The 15,074-nt window shown below is 37.0% G+C and overlaps 1 protein-coding gene across 1 annotated transcript; it reads left to right on the top strand.

Moving 5' to 3' along the window:
• The first annotated feature begins 10,493 nt into the window (after positions 1-10,493).
• LOC137749223 (dynein light chain 1, cytoplasmic-like) lies at positions 10,494-11,221 on the top strand. The gene is made up of 2 exons (XM_068489335.1): positions 10,494-10,735; positions 10,838-11,221. Exons 1-2 carry the CDS (start codon positions 10,598-10,600, stop codon positions 10,997-10,999), a joined length of 300 nt encoding a protein of 99 aa, XP_068345436.1. The 5' UTR covers positions 10,494-10,597; the 3' UTR covers positions 11,000-11,221.
• Positions 11,222-15,074: the final 3,853 nt, after the last annotated feature.

The raw sequence follows: 15,074 nt of genomic DNA, 5'->3' as shown, positions 1-15,074 counted from the left end.
GCAGGAGGCATAGATGCGGAAGGCATCGGAGCAGAAGGCATCGAGGCGGAAGGCATCGGGGCGGAAGGTATCGGAGCGGGAGGCATCAAAGAAGAGGCCTCAATACTTGGCCAAACGCTGGATGAGCCCGGAAAAATGTGCCTCTGGAAGTAAGCCGCAAGCCTTTGACGGTCAGTTTGACGGTCACTTTGCATCCGACCATTGGATTCTTGTAGCTCATCAAGCTTCCTCTTCATACCCGTCGAATAGTTGTTGGCAAGCACGTGCAAACTTCTATTCTCGTACTTAAGCAGTTTGATCTCCTGCTTGAGACTTTCCACCTCTGCCATCAAAGATTCCACCTGACGGGAGCGGGCAAGCAGGCGTTGGCCCATGTTGGACACAGAACTCGCACACTGAACACTAAGTGCGAGGGACTCTTGAACGGCCAACTCATCGGACCGTCCTGACAGCAGCCTACTATCTTTTGGAGTGAGGAGGTTCCTAGCTACTATTGTAGCTGTTGTGGCGTCCTGCATCACGGAGTCTTCACTTGTGAGAGGACCGTTAGAAGAAAAGAAAGAAGGGCGCCATACGTTACCTTGACGCGGCGCGGCCGCATCACTGCTAAGGCTCAATTCCAAGCTAAGGTTCGATGAGTTTGCCATTTTTCAAAAGTGTTCAAAGAGAAGGGGTTGATGGAGTAAATTTTCAAAGGGTCGGAGTCGATTTTCAAGAATGGGAGTTCTTCAGAGTGTGTTTGTTGTGGTGATCGATAGCTCTATAAGAAGCCAAGGCGACGCGTCCACCAATTCAAAAAGCCGGAATTTCCGGCGTAATCAAGGCGACGCGTTCTCGACTTTTCAGAAAACGCGTTCAACTTTGTCAAAAGATTTCTGACAAAGCTGAAAGCACGTGGAGGCCATCATCGCAACTACACATCTTTAGCCGACAAGCGCAAAATCCGGCGACGCTTTCTCTGCTTTTCAGAAGACGTGTGCAGCTTTGTCAAAAGAAGCCGCATCTGCACTACCACGTGTCGTTCAGAAAGCGAAGGGGCGTCGTTCAGAAATCGAAGGGGCGCCTGCTCAGAAATCGAAGAGGCGTATTCAAAGATCGAAGAGGCGCCACTATTTCAAAAAGCCGGATTTGCGGGATCAAAACGTTTGTCGACAAGGGTAAAAAGTACCACCACTTGATATTATCTCTATATATGTCGACCTTCGTCTTTTATGGCAGGGCAAACCTGAAGAAAATGCCCAACTCTCCCTCACCTCTGAGGGCGCACTCCCAGCAAAGCCTTTCGAAATACTCAATTCTTTCTTCTTCCCCAAAGATGATACCAGATGCCTGGAGTACATATGACCCAGGAGGAAACGGCGGATTGAAGCATGTGCTGATTCATTCACCGCTTCTTCAAAGCAAAGGTATCTCATATCATCAAGGTCAAAAGCAAAAGTATCTCATATCATGCTTTTTCCCTGTCTTTTTCTTTGTCCTTGTTATTACTTGCATGGCAAAGTAAAAGAAGCAATCAGCCAGCACTTGGAGTCAGTCTTCCGATCTGGAGCCAACTGCCTGGAATCTATTCCTGATTGCTTACCTAGCGTTGCTCTCGAGTAGTCATCTTCAACGGTTGATACACTTCCGGAGAAGGGACCACTTCTGCAAAGGGGCGCGAGTAAGGCAAGTGAAAATGATACATTGAAGCATGTGGAGACAAACATAGGCTGAGTTATCCTCCAACCCTTTTCAATACGAATTGGAAAGATTGAACAAAGAAACAGACCAAAGGGGTATGCTCAGACCTTCGGGGGAGACCAAAAGAATCCTGCTGCCCAGTTCAAGAGTAGCACAAAGGAAAATCAACGATGGGAGGAACCCCTGTGGAATCAACAACATCAAGCCTCAATGAAATCAACAAGGAGAAGATGGAATTTACATTCCACAACCAGATTTGCGTCTCTAAACTCTTCTCTTTGTTATTTACATTCTGCCATGTTTAGTATGTTTAAATGCTTTTTGTGTGTTTACTTATGCTTTGTATGATTTTAAGCTTAAAACATTGAGGACAATGTTTGATTTAAGTGTGGGGGGGTAACTAATGTTGTTAATGCAAATTCGTGGGATTTTATCGCCCATAATTTGAAATGTTGTTCCTTACTGTTTTAAGGTGTTTTAAAGTTGTTTTAGAGTGTTTTAGTATGTTTTGTTTTTATAACTCCGAAAATACCATAAAAATTTGAAAAAATTGTTTTGAAAAGCCTAAAAAGAGTGTTTTGAGTCGTTTTTGTGTGTTTGTGTCTTAGGGTACCTTCCAACACAATGATAAGGATTTGGTTTATAATTGCATGACGGTTTGAAAGAGTTATAAACATAGAGAAAAGTTTGATTTACTCTTGGTATATGCTTGGTTATGGTTATAATGTATGACTTCACATGCAATCATAAAAGAAAAAAATTCGTTTTTGTAACATGTTTGAAGGAAGGAACTCAAACAAACGCTACAACCCTGAGAGACTTGAGCCTATAACGTTCTTTGGAGAGTATAATCTGTGATTTCTTGTTTTCTAAAGTCGTTGCATGATCTCATTATTCTTTGCTTGGTTACTACTTAGAAGGCGTTTCATCATATAGTTCCAAATGCTAGAACTCATGCCCATTTCATTCAAAGCATGTTATTGATTTGCATAACACATATTCAAGAAGAAGTTGTGTAGTGACCACCACCATAGCCAAATAGCCTTACTTCCCATACTTCGTATATGTTGTAAGTTTTAACCCCGTTGAGCCTCGTTTTGCCTTTATTCCTTGTTTACCCACATCACCCCTTACCTAGCTTAGAGTAGGACTTTCCTATACCCTTGTTCTTAAAGTTTAGTGAGCATGACTTAAATGAATTCCTTTTGAGTTACATTATGCAAGAAAATGAGTGTGGGGGAGTAAAAGTTTGTTCTTACGTTTATATGTATGTTTTGAGATTCAAAAGAAAAAGAAGAAAAAAAAAAAAAAAAAAAAAAAAAAAAAAAAAAAAAAAAAAAGAGGAGTGAAAATAAGTAAGAATGAACTCACGAGCGTTGATGGTTGAAGAAAGGGTCCAAAAAGTTGAATATGGCCCTAAGTTTTGTGTGATTTTCCCTTGGGTGTTCAAAGTTGACTTCTGCGTTCTTAAGGGAATTCTAAGTGTCTAATTCAATACTTTGCTCACTATTGCTTTAAGAATGTTTGTTTATCCTTCACCTTTCATTGTTAGCCAATACCCTAGCCCCGTTACTACCCTTTGACTTCTATATTGAGTGTTATGTATTTCAATTGTGGAGTTTGAACTTGGTATGAGCTTATGGTGTCACTGGTTCTCGCGTCTAAGTAGTAGCATTCCATTCATGAGATCATATCTAAACATGCTTATTAACTCCAGAAAATGCTTTCCTTATTATAACATATGTGAGTGTTCGTCTACATGTTTACATCAATCTTCTCACATATACCTAGTGTAGGGTGTGTAGTCAGAAAATCTGTGTGAAAAACGAGAGTACATCTAGTAAGAAATTGAGGGAATTCTCTAAAGGCATGTTACTACATTTGAAATGTGTTTTAATTGCTTAATTGTGAACTAGTATGTGGTGACTATGATTAAGAATGTACTTAAGTGTAAAGATGGCTCAAATCTGTGAGAATAATGATTTTTAACTTGTCATGTGCATTGGAAGTCCCTGATACGATTGTTGGAAGGTGTAGGTTGTGTTTTGTTCTTTTTGTTTTGTTTTTCTGTTTTGCTCGAGGACTAGCAAAAGCTAAGTGTGGGGGTATTTGATAGGAGCATATTTATGCGACTTAAATGGCTTGTTCTCGTACATTTACGTTATGTTTCTTTAGTTATTTTAGTACTTTAAGCTATTTTCGTGTGTTTGTAGGTCCAAATGGCTAAAGGAGCAAAAAGATGCATTTTGGAGACTTTTGGAGCACTTTTGGGCTAAGGACGGATAGCTTATGCTTGAAGCCAAAGTGTTGGACGAAATTGAAGACCTAATTGGAGCCAAAGTGTTGGAACCTTGTTCTCTTTAGTTTTAGGACATTTAAACCTTTCCTAATCCCAATCATGCCATGCATAACACACATCCATTCTAACACATTGTCATTGCACATGCATTTCCTTCATTAGTTAACTCACATGCACTTATCACTTATCATCACCACATATCATATCAGTTAATCACTTATCACTTATCATCACCACTTAACCACTTATCATATCATATCACTTATCACTTATCACTTAACATAACATCCACCTACTTCACCTACAACATCCACTTCACCTACAACATCCACCTACTTCACCTACAACATCCACCCACTTCACCTACAACATCCACCTACTTCACCTGCAACATCCACTTCACCTACAACATCCACCTACTTCACCTACAACATCCACCTACTTCACCTACAAATGACATAGCCATATGTTCCCTCCACTACTCCTATAAATACCCTTGCATTCATTCATTCAATTCACATCTCATTCCATTTCACAACACAACACCCCTCAAACACTTCCTTAGAATCCAAACCATCTTTCCATTTCCACCATTCCTCATCCATTTCCATAATTCCCCAAACCTCACCTTAGACCTTGTGCTACAACAACGAGGAAGATAAGAGGGCCTAAACGTTCATACAATTCAAGTTTGAGTTGTTGGAATGTTTAGGTGTTTCTTTGATTTCAAAGTTTAAATTCAATTCTCTTTGTTTTGTACGTATGAGGAATGGAAGAGAAGAGTGCCTAAACGTTCATACAATTCAAGTTTGAGTTGTTGGAATGTTTAGGTGTTTCTTTGATTTCAAAGTAATGAGGAACTAATCCCCCTTTAGCTAGGGGGTGATTCGAAACTATGTTTATATTTGCAATATGAATTGATTACTTTTGGTTGGAATTTCATAAGTTGTGGATTCAATTCGTTTAACTGTTTGATTGATAACTTATTTATGTATGTTCATTGAGATTGCAAGCTTAATTTTCATGCATGAATATGACGCTAGAATATAAGTGAGTTTCACCTAATCGTTATGAACTTATATTCACAAGTAGTGGAGGTTGCTTATAAACAATCGCGTTAAACGAATTCTTGGCATAAGTTTCATGCGTATTCCATAGTAACGAATGCCTCGTCAACACTTCTAATTTTCATTGAACTTAATGATCTTTGTTGAATGTCTCTATCATGCGTATTCCATAGTTAGGGACTTTGATTAAGAATAATTTGGTTGTAATGCGTATTCCATTCAATCCAATGAATTTAGGGAAATCTGAAAGTTAATTTAAGCGGACCTAATTAACTTGGAGCATTGAGTTTCATAATTTATCGAAAGACCAACTGAGAATCAATCTTGTATGCAAGTATAACATGTGTGGAGAAGAACCCCTTAGCTAGCCTTCATTCCATTTATTCCATCATCCATATTCACATTTACATTCTGCTTAGTTTATTAACTTGTTTTGTTATTTCAATTTTCGTCAAATCAAAACTCTTCCCCCCTTTTTCCTTATTGTTCAATTTAGTTTATGTTTTAAAGCATTTTGAGTCTTTGGTTTGTCTTAGTGATTTAAAGTTTAGTTTTGCATTCTTTGAGTCTAGTATAGTGTTTTAAACTTTATTTTACGTTTTTTTAGTCAAATCCAAGTGATTAACAATCCCTCCTAATCCCCGGTCCAGAACGATCCCTACTTGCACCTATACTACAATTGATAAAAAGAGGGTTTAATTTGTGTGCGTATAAACCACGCATCAATCGACCCAAGTGAAGTCACACATCTCCCGACTTTGTTGCGACCCTAGATGGTCCGCCGTCATGTTGGCTAATCTTGGGATCCAAGACCAGCGATAGTCTTGAAGGGACTCTCCAAGTTTCTTGCTTTTGATCAAAGCAGGAAAGGCCTCCCAACTTTCATTTGTCAATACATCCCTCAGACGAGATAAACTCCAACGAATCGGACTCTATAATCACCGAATTAAAACCCAAAAAGATGCCCATTTCGCATCCCCAGAGAATAGCCAAAGCCTCTGCTACTACCACACTAGAAGCATGGAGGCTATACCTTCGGGGCATAGTTACAAGGCATAGCTTATTATCCTCACCGCACATAAACATTATGTTTTTCTTATCAATAACCTTAATAATGGCATCAGGGCATTTAAAACAAGTCATCATATGATTAGGTGTGCCACAATTGATATATTTGCTGGATCTTAAAAATTTCAAGAAAAATTATTATTTATGCATTTGATAAGATTATTAGACCTATTATAATCCTTAGAGTAAAACTCAAGATTTGGCATCTCAAACCACCCCAACTTGTTCCAATCCTTGGGCTAAAAATGAGTTTTAGCCCAAAACTCAAATTTGGGGCCAATTCCAACCAGGATCCCCTACTAGGTTAGTGGGCTAGCCCATAGATTAAAGTGGACACACGCAACTTTTCCCAAGACATGCAAGCTTCACTCGCCCAACGCATTGCATGGCAAGGCGCTGACATGGGTCCCACACATGTGGGCGTGTTGGCCCCTTATATGAGCCCAACAACTCCTTATTTTATCCAACGACTATGGTTAACTAGACCGTGAACCAACGGTCCAGATTCAAATTTATTTAATTTATTCATTTATTTATAAATTCATTGAATCCAATGGCTGTGATGTAATATTATTAAATCTAATGGTAGAAAATAGACCTAATGGCTCAAAATTAAATCCAACGACTGAAATAATTATAAAAATTATTAAAATCAAAATTTATACAAAAACTCTATAATACCTATGTATTTGTTCAACATCCACACAAAATTCATTTTTCTCATACAATTCTTCCAATTTTTCTTTCTACCATCTTCCAAAACCATTTCTTCCCATTTCCCAATTTTTCAAGATGGCAAAAGATCATATTAGAAGTCGTAATTGGTTAAATGAGGAAGATGTTACTTTGTGCTTAGTATAGGTTTGTACTAGCGAAGATGGTGTCGTTGGCATGAATCAAACTAAAAGAGTTTTTTGGGCTAAAATCGTTGATAAGTTCATTCATACTCCAACACCAATCGAAGGGAAGTTATCAACAAATCGTGCACTTTGTGAAAATGAAGCTTGGAGAGAGCCATGGTTGACATGGCTAGTTGGAGGAGCACCGTAGAAGTGGTGAGTTTCTCCGTTCATAGTTTATTTTTCATTTACACACTCTTATTTTGTAGCTAATTGTATTTATGTATTCCTTGCCTTGGGTGACAAAGCAATGATGATTTACAAGACGAACTACACCCAAAAACCAAACTTTTAAGTTGCATCATGCTTGAGATGTCCTCAAAGAATGTCTAAGGTGGGGAACCGATACCAACAATGGGGAAAATTATTTACTAATGAAGCCTCAAACGCAAATGTTAGCAATCAAGGTAACAATTCGGTGACCCCAACTTCTTCTTATACAAACCCTTAGAAAGAAGATAAGCAAAACGAAGCAAAAGAAAAGAGAAGATGCAAAATCCGATTCGTGTAACAATTTCTTCCGAATTTGAAAAATTAGCTAAACGCCGAGAGACTCGGGAGGAATAGATGGTCCGAATGCACTTGGTCTTTGAGAAGCAATGAGAATTGGAGCAAGGAATGTTCGATTTTGATATAATGAGGGAGGACCTCAACCAATACACTCAAAATAGGATGAAGTTCTTCTGTGATCAAAAGGAAAATATGCGAAAGAATGCAGTAAGGAATATCCTTCAAGGTGATATCCATCTCATGCCTATATTCTAAGTCCACCATCTCATGCCTATACCCCAAGTTAAGGTGCAAGTCAAGGAAATGATGATGATGAATATTCTTATGATTACTAATTGTTGTATTAATTTTTGGAATTTCTTATTGGCATTCCAAAAATTTTATTTTGCATTCCAAACTTCTTATAATTAGAAAGAAAACTACAATTGTGAGGAGTGTAGAGTGAGATTTTAGGAGTGCTAATAACAGTTGCTTAATTTTTTTCGTAGTTTATTAATTATCGTTTGTATTAATTTTATTTTGTTTATTAATTATCATGGTGTCGGCTTAGTTATTTTTCAATATTTATCCGAATCTAAATATTTTTAGATTAAAATGTTAAAAAAATTAAATTAGGATAGCCTACATAATTTTTTTTTTTTAAAGTTAGTTTAAAAAGAAAAATAGCCTAAATTTATTTTTTAATAATCTCGGACTAAAAATTTAACCCAAAAAGGTTGGAGCAGAAAAAACTGTTTCTAAGTTAAAACCTAAATTTTATGAATTAAAAATTTTAGGTTTTAACCCAAGAATTGGGGAAGGTCTTATTTTATTGCACTAACCCAAGTAAAAAACCAAACACTTTTATTATGTAAGCCAGTCATTCTTTTATGAGAAAATTATATAAATGGTCCCTTAACTTTAAACCAATTTGGGCAATGGTCCCTCAACTAAAAATCCATAACCATTGTCCCTTATCTCATCAAAACGTGCAGCTATGGTCATTTTCGGCAATTCTATCAGAATTATGTCAAAATGACTCATATTGGAAGGTTCATTGCTACAATTAAGTTAAAGTTGAGAGACCAATGCTCCAATTGAGTTAAAATTGAGGGACTATTTCTCTGATAGGGTTAAAGTTGACGGACTATTTCTCTAATTGGGTTAAAGTTGAGGTACCTTTGCTACAATTTTTTTCATTTGGTTTTCTATAGTTGCTTCTTGATACATGTGACTTATTTTGATGGAAGTTTTAGCGGAAGCAGGAGTTGACGAAAATGATCATAACTATATGTTTTTTATGAGCTAAGATACAAAGAATTATAAATTCTTAATTGAGTGACCATTAATTTCCTCTTTATCAAACATTATCAAAATTTTACTATATCATATTAAGCATGTGTTCGGGCAAGAATTTCACTGGGAAGGGTCCTTGGCTCGAGCACACAGCTCCCCGAGGAGTTGGCATTTTGGTTGTTTGTCGGCCTCTTGCTTGTCAGGATGCTGCAAGAGGAGGACACAGTTAGTTCTGAAAGGTGCCTTTGTGGGGCCTTAGGTGTAGGCCTTAGGTGTAGGCCTTGAGGCTCACAATCAAAACTAACTGAGTGCGACGGCGTGCCACTGCCGTCTCTGTATGACAGACGTAGAACAAGTGTATTTAAGCTGATTACTTATGCCTTAAGTTATTCTGACTTATTGTTATCAAAGGATTGTCGTGGATGGGTTAAGTCCACATTAAGTTCTTTTCTATGCCTTGAGACCAAGGACTTTTAGTTCGTTATCTTGTATGCTTAAAGGGTGAAGGTCCATATCTGATTAAGTCATCAGTTTAATCTATTTCAATCTTCCTATGATGATAAAACCATTAAATGAACCAGATCTGAGAGTTAATGGAACTTTGGATCATCAAAGGACTAGAAACAACTTGAATATAAATTGGGGAATGCATTATAACACCAGATATATTAATTGAAAGACAAAACGAAGAGAGTTGGACAAGATTTCATCTTGTCGAGCAAGGTTAAACGTCTTGCGGTCTTTTTTCTTGGCAGCTATGAAAGGATTGTATGTTAAAGGGGATGGCTGGAAAAGAGTTTATACATGGGAGATTGATACTACAACATTTATGAAAAGGTAGCAGAGCTTTTACATAGACAAAGGATGTATTTCTAAGGAAATCTAAAGCTAAAAAGGTGCAGAGTTTGGATAAAGCACGGCTTTCTGGGTATTTGCTTGACTGAGAGGCAAGTTGTATATTTGTTTATTTGATTGGTTGAGTATCCTTGTCTTTGGGCCCTCTTCCTCCTTTTATAGACGAATTAGCCCGACTGACTGTAGCTTTGTTCTTGCCCGAAATCAATTGAAAGGTAGTGACTCATCAATATTTTACTTGTATTGCTACTGAAAAGTACTTTTGGGCTGAGAGTAGGTTGATTTCCATCAGTTGTCACTTTTCTTGTAAGCACCTAACCTTTGTATTAATGGGAAAGCGCCAATTGTTCTTGAGTTGGACGGTATGGGCTTGGTGCTGGGCTCTAGACAGAAACTCTTCTTATTGAACTCTTTTGGACTTCCTCTAAGTCCAAAGTTAATTATTTACCCAAAGAACAGGTTTTAAATTCTGGAAACAATAGACAAAGCATCTTGAATACCCAAAAGTTCTTATCCAAAAAAATAGAACACACAAAAGTTACATAACGTGGCAAATCATCAATTACTCCCCAAACACACTACGATAAGGGTGGCGTTAGCTGTACTCGTCTATAACTAACAGTACAGAAAATGCTGAAAAAAAAGGGTTAAAAAAATTTAAATGTCCAGAAATTGAGGACAAAAGACTGCTAAAAACAATATTTATTGGAGTACGTGCCTGGTCCGCATCCCATCCAGCAGCAACATCTGTCATTTATCTTCTTCTATTTCTGTTAAGTGATAAGCACACACTTTCTTTATTTAATTCTAGCTTCTAGGAGATAAGAACACACTTTCTTTATTTAATTCTAGCTTCTAGGAGATAAGGACTACCAAATCGTGCAAATCCCAACTGGGGTTTCTTTCTTTTGTATCACACTCTCAGAAGAAAAGAGAGAGAGAGGATGTTGGAAGGCAGAGCAGTGATAGAGGACACAGATATGCCGGTGAAGATGCAGATGCAAGCCATGGCAGCTGCTTCTGAAGCTCTGGATCTTCACGATGTCGTTGACTGCAGATCTATAGCTGCCCACATCAAAAAGGTACATACTTTCGTTGTTAATTGTCACATATACATAAATTAGTTTTTATATTTTTGTTGGTAATTATTATTTTGTGGGTTTGTATTTGCAAATCGAATGCAGGAGTTTGACATGAGATATGGAAGCGGTTGGCAATGTGTGGTGGGATCAAATTTCGGTTGTTTTTTCACTCACTGTAAAGGAACCTTCATCTACTTTACACTTGAGACTCTCAGCTTCCTAATCTTCAAAGGGGACTCTTCTTCCTCCTCCTCCAAAAGCTAACGCAGCGTTTGGCAGCAGAGAAAAGAAAGGAAGGACAAATCGCTGTGGAAATATATATACGGTAGGTAGGGGCTTTTGTGATGAACACCTTTGTATTTTTGTATTGCTTTTTATGCAATCTAATAACTTTTAGCTTTTATTATTGAATCATATATTTGAGGGTAATGTTAGAGAGATTATTTAAAATTTTTAAATCAAATGATGTGATAGATAATTATTAAATTATTATTTACGTATCGATTAACATACTTATTTTTTATTAATGATATATCATTTAATTTGTAAATTTGATCTCTTTAACATTATCTTTGATTTATGATCTGATTGTCTGGAATTTTGGAAGTGATTCATGCGCTTTTCTAGTCTGGACTCGAATCTGACTCACCCTCCACGTATGGACTGGGCTGAGAAAATAAATAATGTGTAGGGGTCTCACTAATAACACAACGAAAAAATAGAGTTCATATCTTTTGCACCCCAAAATTCTTATGGCTCTTTGCGGCCCATCTCAGAGTTTGAAACCTGTCCAACATTAACTCTATTTTCAAACACTGTTAATTTTCTGAAAAAATTAAAAAATAAGAAAAATTAAAATAAACGTAAACTAGAAGCCCAACCTTTCCTGGCCACAGAACGCCGATTACCGTAGCATCACGCAACAATCCTTCTCTGTAGGCCCGACAATTTACGATAACGAATTGGATCGTTATCGGATAATTAGATAAATACTGTTTAAGATAATAGGTTGATTCGAGTATACATGGATAATTTGATACATAATAAGCAAAATATTAATTTAATTGTTTTATACCCCTAAAAATACTATAATAATTATATAATATTATATATGTATATTAATTTATATTTAGAAAATTTGAAAAATGAGGTAATATATTTTTATATGGTATAGTACTATTGTTTTATTTCTTTTCATAATTATTTTGGTAAAGTTCTCATAATTTGAATGATTTATAATGTTTGGTTTTTATATACTTATTCAATGTGAAAGAGTTCGGATGTGGAAAACCTTACTGAAAACATCATCAACATAACTCTTGAAGGCAATAGATCAAGCCAAAGTTCCAAAACAAATTCCTCATAATGATTGATGAAAATTGAAAGATTTTGTAAAAGAAATAACATGCAAGCTTTGAGTTTCATTGGTAAGGTTTTAACTTCTGAGAAAGGTTGAAAAGAAAAACTCTTTCATTTTTCATATCCTTGCACATTTGATATTTTGTAGTAAACTAAGGAATTAGATCCTCTCTTGATCTCCTCACTGGGGATCTTGGGGATCAATTAATACCAACAGTTCATCAAAAATCTTGTGGACACAGTTTTTTCCTTTTTTAATTTTCAACAATAAGGTAGCCTCATTTTGCGTGAAAAATTATAAAAAAGAAAAAATTATGATCACACGATTTTTTATGAGCAATTGGTACTAATTGATTCCCAGGATTCCCAGTGAGGAGATTCGGAGATGATCTAATTTGGTAGACTAATAGTGTATTGGTGCTTTTATATTAGGCTCTTATTTTGGAGTATAGAGGTAGTATTTAACGATAAATGTGTTTTTATGTTTTAAAGTAATATATATGTGACAATGTGGTATGTGCAAATTTAAGAAAAAAAATATATATTTTTCTTAACAGGTCTGGTCATTTTACCTATTGGGTAAAGTGGCCCGACTTGTTAAGGACTCGTTAAGATAACGAGTGTGACACGACACGACCCATTAAGATAATATGTGTTACATGAAAACGACACGAAACATGGCAAACACGACCCGTTTGCTAGGCTACCTCTCAGCCTCTTCATTGGGAATCTCACTTTCCTTTTAGATTCCCGATACTAAAAACCCACTTCACAGAGGCCCGCCACATCCGGATCCGGATCCTTAAGGCACAACTGCAACCTTACCATGAGGTTCACGGCTACTAGTTGTTGCTATAAGAAATCGAAGCCTCCACCATTGATGGGGCTTTCCATAGGAGAAATCTTGTCAGGCTTTTTGCAAAACAATCAAATCAGTACAGGACTACTCAGATGGGCTGGCTTTCACCTAGGTATGTTGTAGGGTGAAGATGGCAGGGAAAGCCTTTGCGCCTTTTGTGTGTGTGTGTGTGTGTTGGGGTTGGTAGGGGGATGGTGTCAGATAGCTTTATCGCCTTGAGGTGCAATCTTGATATCTTGGGCCTATTGAGATAGTTGGTGTCATAAGTATCTAAAGCGGTGAAGTCGAATTTGTTCAAATTTGACATATGTTCTGCAGGAAAAGAGGTGGATTAAAAATTGAAAATTTCAGGTTTAATCAAAATAGATGTAAAAACAGGATTAAAGGTTTGTTTTGCAAGAAAACTTCGGGGTTCTATTGGTTCAATAAGAGCTTAAGGGTGTGAGCTTGGGCCAAAGATGTGAACTCATAGTAAGGCACGAGTTAGTCGATCTAATCTGGTATAAAGCTGACTAACAGAGCTTAAAGAATTTAGTTTCACGGTCGAGGTAAGTATAAAGATCACTGATACTATAAATTTATCAAACTATAGAGGAAAATTCGAGTTACAAAGGTTAGTCAACTAGACCATCAATTCGAAATAGGATTTTAAATGAGACCCAATCAAGTTGCTAAAGTTTGGGTACAAACCTAGGGTTCAATCTTACGCCTTCACGAATAGGTCAACTTGTGGAAGTGATCGAGAGGTGGGTAGTCAAAGAAGTTTTGATTACCTAAATAGGTAATATGATTAACATAACCTTGAGTTTACTGTCTTAATATAAGGTCTGCTACTAAGCTTCCATGATTTAGTTTCTTCAGCTTATTTAGTCACTGACAATCAATCTACCAATCACGCCGCTAATTGACACATATCCGATATTTTGATATTGTTCGCTACTCTAAAACTGTAAACTAGTGTCCCAGCAAAAAGGTATCACTCCCAGATACTAGCATGTGTCTGGTATCAGAAATCATACTGCTTAAATACTAGTTAACAACTTCTGGATATCAGACAATGTTGCCAATTAATAGCGCCACTATAGGCTCATTACAGGTAAAAGCCTGCTCGGTAAATGGTTTTGAATGATTGGTAAAGAATTGGTCCTGTGAAATGGTTAAAAAATTCTAGGGAAAACACTTTCTACTTCGGAAATTCCTACTGACTGTAGGTATGACAACTCGTACACAGGTGCCTATACTCATCAAATGACGAGTACATCACCAAAAGAAAACTTAGGAATTAGCGTTGGCTGGAACGTCCTAAGGCCAGAGAAAGAATTTTCTAACAATTTATTTTAGGATGAACTTAAACAGAAGTCAATCTTCCTCTTGAAGATCCGGAATAATCACTAGTGCATTTGGTAAGATTAGTGTTATCAGGGACGAAAAGTGATTGTCCCAAGATGTTCTTCCATCGAGTGCTACCTCTGTAGCACCACATTGTCATTCCATACAATTCTGGAATCTTGACGAAAGTAGACTTCGTAGAAATTCTAATAGGTGGTATTCTAACGGACATTGCCAAGGAACCAAAACTATTTCTGATTTCCATTCTCAAAAGGCTTAATAACGATGGCTAAATAATAGTGATGGAATTGATTTATAGATCCCTGATAATACACCGTTATTGATAAACTAACCCTGTTTTAGGGCCATCAACTAGTCTCAAATCTACATCTTTCTTTGGCAATGAAGTTCTTCGCTTTAAGTCTAAAAGCATTCGTCAAAGTAATCTTCCAAAATGTCGACAAGTCGACAAAGCTACCCAAAACTTAGGAAAAACTAATACATTTTTCGTAGTCGACGAGGTGGCAAGATTCGATGCGTAGGTTCAAGAACCTAGAATGCTTTCATCACGTGTGTGATGGATGCAATACTGCCCAACTTATGCTCTGATACCAAACTGACATATGATGCGAGAATTATACGCACACAAATTAACCCTCTTGTTGTGAAATTGTAGTAAGGATGCAAGTAGGGATCGTTCTAGACCGGGGATTAGGAGGGCTTGCTAAAACCTCTAAACTGACTAAAAAACATAAAGTTAAAAACGTTCACAAAGACTCAAAGGACTCAAAA

The sequence above is a fragment of the Pyrus communis genome, chromosome 11, assembly GCF_963583255.1.
Source record: "Pyrus communis chromosome 11, drPyrComm1.1, whole genome shotgun sequence".
Lineage (NCBI taxonomy): Eukaryota > Viridiplantae > Streptophyta > Magnoliopsida > Rosales > Rosaceae > Pyrus > Pyrus communis.
Note: the sequence above shows the minus strand (reverse complement) of the source record. Positions and strands in the feature narration are given on the sequence as shown.

Bases quoted from the DNA above. Each gene is read 5' to 3' on its own strand.
- LOC137749223 (XM_068489335.1), top strand. From the start codon at position 10,598: ATGTTGGAAGGCAGAGCAGTGATAGAGGACACAGATATGCCGGTGAAG. The intron at 10,736-10,837 runs GTACATACTTTC...AATCGAATGCAG, and splicing joins TAGCTGCCCACATCAAAAAG to GAGTTTGACATGAGATATGG.